This window comes from Buceros rhinoceros, unplaced genomic scaffold (assembly GCF_000710305.1).
Source record: "Buceros rhinoceros silvestris isolate BGI_N320 unplaced genomic scaffold, ASM71030v1 scaffold16369, whole genome shotgun sequence".
Classification (NCBI taxonomy): domain Eukaryota; kingdom Metazoa; phylum Chordata; class Aves; order Bucerotiformes; family Bucerotidae; genus Buceros; species Buceros rhinoceros.
This window is the reverse complement of record NW_010433434.1, coordinates 13,015-19,341: the sequence shown is the minus strand read 5'-3', so window position 1 is coordinate 19,341 and position 6,327 is coordinate 13,015. Positions and strand designations below refer to the sequence as shown.

The 6,327-nt window shown below is 40.5% G+C and overlaps 1 protein-coding gene across 1 annotated transcript in view; it reads right to left on the bottom strand.

Annotated features, from left to right (window-relative positions):
• Positions 1-6,327, bottom strand: part of INTS10 (integrator complex subunit 10) — a gene marked incomplete at its 5' end in the record, with an annotated part of 20,958 nt that overhangs the window by 2,398 nt on the left and 12,233 nt on the right. Inside the window, 3 exons of the mRNA XM_010144107.1 lie at positions 4,254-4,347; positions 5,410-5,572; positions 6,058-6,137. Of these exons, the coding sequence (XP_010142409.1) occupies positions 4,254-4,347; positions 5,410-5,572; positions 6,058-6,137 (337 nt within the window). The remainder of the gene's footprint in view (positions 1-4,253; positions 4,348-5,409; positions 5,573-6,057; positions 6,138-6,327) is intronic.

Here is a 6,327-nt window from a genome sequence, read left to right as displayed (position 1 = left end):
AAGTCCTGCTGCAGTAACCCCATGGGAGGGCTAGAAGTCCTTTAAAAAACAGCAAATAGCAGCATTCAAACACCCACACACCAACTCCCCTCCGCTGCAAAACAACTCTCAAAAAAAAGGAGCAACGAAGAACTAGGGTGAGACCACATAGCAATATGACCACCAAGCAGCTGAAGGGGTGCAGGAGCCTAAGAGCATCAAACATGCAAATATCTCCAGATTTCATTGCAAGGCTGTTCTGCAACTGTGGTCTAAATACACAGACGTATTTTTGGACAGTAACACCGGGAGAAAGGACAGCAGTAGATGCAAAAACAATTCACATTTGAACTACGTAGCTCTTCCCAAGAAGCGTGTCAGTCACGAGGGATTTAATTAGAGGACACTGCAGATATCACAGCTTCCCTGCAGAGCTGGCAAGAGCGTGTCAGTGACTGGGAGAGCCCTCAACTTGGAGTTAAGGGGTTTGCTGCTAAGCCCAAGCTGAGTGCATGCACAGCAGGTATTGGCCAAGTTGAGTACATGACAGTGTTCGTAACAGGTTGCCCAAGTATCTTCTCATTAGCCCACAGATGGCCTTTTCCACTTTTTCAAATTCAAACTGCATACACAAATGGCTGTTAAGAGGATGGCACAACCTAAGAGCACAAATGCCCTCACAGAGTAACTTCCCATTTACGACCAGGGCCACAGGAACTAGCCACCAAAAGATGTCTCAGCTGAAAGACAGTTTGTCTTCTCTGTGAAGTTAAGTCTTTATCTCTGTGTGGCACCTATAACTCAAGATAATAACCTCACGCGTCCAGCCTACAGCAAATCTAATGCCCCACCTAAGGAGAAATAAGAAATTTGGTATACAGGTCTAGTTTCTTAACCTAAGTCGCTCAAAATGTCACCTAAATCTTATTAGGCACCCAGGTAACTAGAGCATCATTCATCCCTGCAGATGCTAAGAAGGGAGCAGAGAAGCAAGACTTGCACTTACATACCTCTAATATTGAGTTATGTGCCTGATTTCAGGGCTCACAGGTGGGTGTTTTGGTTAGTATCTATAATTTACCAGTGAGTACGGAAGGAGAGATATGCTTGTAAAAGTCAAATAAAGACGGGACATTTTAGTAGTACAGAAACACTCAACAATACAGCTAACCTGAAATAAAATATTCACAAAAATTATTTAATCAAATGAGATAATTTTTCAAGAGTTCTTGGCATGAATGAGTCAAATAGTTGCAAAAATCGACACAGGTAACAGAAAATACAAAAGAACAGCAAGAAGTTATTGGTCCCAGATAACTGGTGGCAGATGTTTGCAAAAGGGATTCCATGTAACTGTGTCTTTACTGCTGTTTGCAAGATCTGCAGTCAGAACTAAACATACTCAAGTGCACCATCAGAATAAAAATTACACTTTCAAGATACTTGGTTTTCACTTCAAACCAACTGTGCTTTTCCTCCTCTGTCCCCATGGGCAGATGTGATGAGAATGTTGAGTGGAGGCAAAATCTCTCAACAGTTTTCCCATCAAGTTTCCACGGTTTGGTAAGCCAAGATTAGACCAATTAGAGTAAGATTTAGTAAAAAGAGGAGCACGACATTAATCAGTTATTTCTTGCACGTTGTTCTTTTCCTCTTTAATTTCACTGGCTGACACTACCACTACTGACATGTACAATCACTAGAACTATGAAACATTTCTTGTCTAGAATGGAGTTCAAAAGTGCTTAGAGACTGAATCAGAGCTCATCGTAGAAGCCTTGTTGACACTGCGAACAGAATGAGCTGGCTCTATCGCCAGTTAAAACCAAAACCATGGACCTTTGTATTTCCACAGGGGATACAAGGAAAGGGAAAGCTTACAAGCTGTATATATATTCTGCAGGACCCGATTATAAGTCTATAGGCTACCAAGCTCTTATTTCAGATTTTGAAAACCACACTGCAGTTTGCTTTCCTGAGTTCAGAAAATTGAGTATCACTTCCTATAAAGTATAAGGTACTGAGAAAAAGTAATGGAAGAAGAATGTGGAGTTAACCTGGGGAGGAAATGTCCTATAACTCAGAAACTGAAAAGCTACCCTAATAAAAAAATATACAATACCTGTAATACATTTCCCATCAATTAAGATGCAGGATTGCTACATACATTTATATGGAGGAAAGAAGGCCTATGAGCAACTGCTTTGTCTCTGGGCTACTGAGGCAAACTCAAGAGCTTTCCTGTGCATGACTGAACACTATCTGAGCTGCCTCTGCTAACTGTTAGGAGGATGGTGCAGCAGCTCACACAACCAGAACTGGTCAGTTTTCAAAGATGAAAGCCAGTCCGCAGATTCTGAGCCTACCTACCATTGTCCCAGGGAACAGGGCTGTGCTGGCGCACTTTATCTAAAACTTTAGCTGGGGGAGGCTGTGAGCTAACCAGCGCTGCTGAGGTCAACACTGTTGTGTGACCATCTCTGAGCCTCACAGCAAGTCCAGCTGAAAAAATATCTGGGGTACCAGAGGAGTAGACGTCATCTCTGATTAGTGGACTACACCCTGAACTCTTCCTCCCATCAGCTCTCTGATGAAGTGGCTCCTGTCCTACACATCTCAGCCACATAAAATGGCACGGTACACGGCTTTTCCTGCTTTTTTTTCTCCAGGATTTTTGACCAAAAGCACAAAGAAAGCACAAAGAAACGGGCCTCTCTTCTACAAGCATTTCCTTCATTCAGGATACATAAACATTGGTCAAAAGCATGTCAAAGAGAGATTTCTGTCTTGCTAGAAACACTGCTTGCTGCCTACGTCTTGATTGGTGGGGTCATAACAATAAGTAACAGCTACGATACCTATCAAACTAAAAGCCGTAAAGCAGAGAAACAGCACTGAACTATTGCAACTAACTTGAGATAGCAGCTAAGAAATTGCCAGGTGTAATCTTCAGCGCTAAAGTCCTCTTACTGACAAAGCTTATTCCTTAACATCATACATAGTGCAGCCTGCCCTGATTCTTGTTTTCATACAGCTGGTTACAAGCAGTGAGACATAGCAAGGGTGAGAGTTCAAAAATCTAGAGCTTAAAAGAGAAAATTCTCTGTCACATAATTAAGCATTTGTATTTCTTCTTTTGTCTTGTCTTTAATTACTCCTAGTATCTCTTTTTTGTGTTGGTTACCTAGAATTCTGGAAAATCCATTTACTAGTCCAAATCTGGATCCGGTTGTCTAATATTAGGCTCCAATTTTTTGAAAACTTTAGCCCATTTCTAATTAGTGAATAGCCAAAATACACTGACCCAAACTGGAATTTCAACAAACTTTAGCAATCACCCTCTTGTAAAGCAAAATACCGCAAGTTCTAATAAAAACCCAGGATATTCCAAAACAATCTGCCACTAAAACTCTGCAGCAGATACTTGTTCAGTCTTGATTCAGAACCCCTAGGAAATTAATCCAAAATATTAATTTCCTTCAGCATCTTGTAATAAGCTAAGCAGACTAAGCTTGTTCAGTAAGTTCATGTCATAGCAAGAGATGACCTGCTGGTTCTGACAGAAAGTTTATTAGTTTACCTGGAGTGTTAATTTAATTTATGATTTATACCTATGTTTTTCATCATTCAGTGGTCTTTCATAACTTCGTTTACAACAAACAGTGCTTTCTGTTCAGTATTATTGTTCAGCAAAATTATTAACAACCCTTGCACTCATGCCTAACTATTTAAAGAATTTCTGCAAAGTACAAGTGTCTGGATGAAATGACAATACTGTAGTCACTTTAGTATCACAGAATCCTAGAATTGTAGAATGGTTCGGGTTGGAAGGGACCTTAGAGATCATGTAGTTCCAACCCCCTGCCATGGTGGAGGACACCTTCTGCTAGATCAGGTTGCTCAAAGCCCCATCCAACCTGGCCTTGAACAATTCCAGGAATGGGGCACCCTCAGCTTCTCTGGGTAACCTGTGCCAATGCCTCACCACCCTCACAGTGAAGAAACAGAATCACAGAATGAATATGAATCATTCTAGAGCTAATGCCACACTTAAAAATGAAGTTCTGTAAGAGTATAAAGTTGAAGAACCCCTGGAAGCATTCACAGGTCAGCAGGAGTGTCAGAAAAAGAAGCTCACAGCCTTGTTTGAATTTCTTAGCCAACTCCTTAAACCTTAAATGCCTTAAACATGACAAACTTAGTGTCCAGAACGTTACATGAAAACAAAGGTGACCTTTTTTCAAAGAAAACAGTAAATGCTTTTTTATCCTTACTTGATCAACATTGCTTGATTTGGCAGCAGTTCCAGATGAATTTTCCCTCCTTCCTGTGTTCTTAAATAAGCAAATTCCTCCAACATATCAATATCTGAAGAAAACATTAAAGATTTGAATAGGGAAAAAAATGATAGAGAACATTCCTTCTTCTCCCTTACAACTGAAGCCAGCCTGGCTGAAAGGACAGTCAAAATTAACAGCCATTGATCTCATTCTTAAAAGTGATGAAGAAGAACACAGCATGTACTTCTAATCCTCACAAAAATTAATGAGAAACGGCTTTTAAAAGTGCAAAATACACACATCAATCATCATGTTTTCTTTCTTCTTTTCTTCATATGTACAGTCGGACAGAGTTAAAGAAAGCTCATTTCTCCAAACAGAATTCTCTGGTTGATTTCACTTCCTTTTCCTGCATCACGGGTTATCTAAGCAGTGGATGCTGAGGCTGGCACTGAACAAAATGCCACTGCAGCAGCACATATCACCCTTCCTAGCTTTCTATGTTTGTCCCTTATTTAGCTTTTCCTCCCTTTTTTTTCCCTTCCTTTAATACGAGAGCTTTTTTAGGTGTCTCAGATAGCAGTTAGACACCTTGCTTCCAGAGGACCATGGCCGGATGTCTGTTTAGGTTAAACACTAAAGAGCCCACACGTGATCACAGCCTGTGTCAGATACCAGAATACAGAAATCAGACATGCTTTGCATGAACTTTGACATAGCTCATTATCTTACTCAACCCAAAAATCTTCCTCACACAAAGCATTTCATAAACAACAGCCCAAATCTTTGGAGCACAGCTACTGCTTTACAGTTTTGTTAACAACCTTGTAGCATAATGCCCTCTATATACCTTACTGAAGAGACTGACACCATTTGCACGAGCAGCCTAAGCTGCTGCTGGTTTTCTGAATGGAAATACGGTTGTCATGTAGTTGTGATTAAGGGTACTTCCAAGTGCCAGAACAGGTGACAGGAGGCATATTTATAGTCCATTGTGCACTGCCACCTACTACAAGAGAGCTGCGGTATGGAAGTAGACACAGCATATGACCCGTGGAGAGAGCGGCTGCTGAAACTATCTAACAGCTTTTTCAACACCCCAGCACAAAGTTTTAGATAAGACAGACATTCTTGGTTAGAGAAAGGATACTTGTGACGTAGTTGAAAAAATTCTCATACTGGAAGTTTCCTTGTTGGCAGATTTTGTTGATGGCTTTCAGGAACAAGTTCTCACCCCTTGGCCACTCGTGCTGAAGCAGAACAACTACATGGCCCAGTGCCATATCATCTCTGTTGTCTGTGAAAGCTCGGAGCTTCAGGGAAAAAATTGACATTGAAACAATCAGGCAACACAAGTTGTTTTTATATAATTATGGCATTCGTCTCACATACATCTGTGCAAATACAGAAGAAGTTTTTTAGTAGTGTATTACATTCTGCCCTTACATATACATTTAAAATAGGTTGGAAATTCACAGCCAAAATACCAAATTCTCTCCACTGCTCTATAAGGGAAGTCTGAATACAGACCAAAATATTTTGAGATTAATTCTATCTCCTCTGCCCAAAACTAAAACAAATGGAAAAGAGAGGACAAACTTTCCCTCATCAACACTTCCTCCTCACTCAAAAAAAAAAGACCCTCCTGACCCTTCTCAAACCCACTTAGACAAGAAGCACTTGAGGCACAGCCTTTCGCACCTAGTCACGCACCAAAGGCCATGCAGTTTCAGGACCCCAGATAAATTAACTAGGCCTTAGAGACATGAGAGAATTTGAGGCCTTGACCACAGCTTACCTTGAAACAAGCTAACAACAGATGAAGGCAGTAAGGCATGATGGCTTTGCTGGTACATGGCCAAAGCTTCAAATCAGATCCTGCAACAGAACAGAAGTTTATCATACACTTCTTCAGGGTTCTTGTGTTTGTCTAAGTTTGAAAGAAATTAGAATGGAGCAAAACAAATCTACAATTGACAAATCTCAGGTAGGAAGGAAAACTTTGAAGGTAAATTATGAATGATTCAAAACACAAAGTTATACATTTAAAATTTTTTTTTCTCCATTT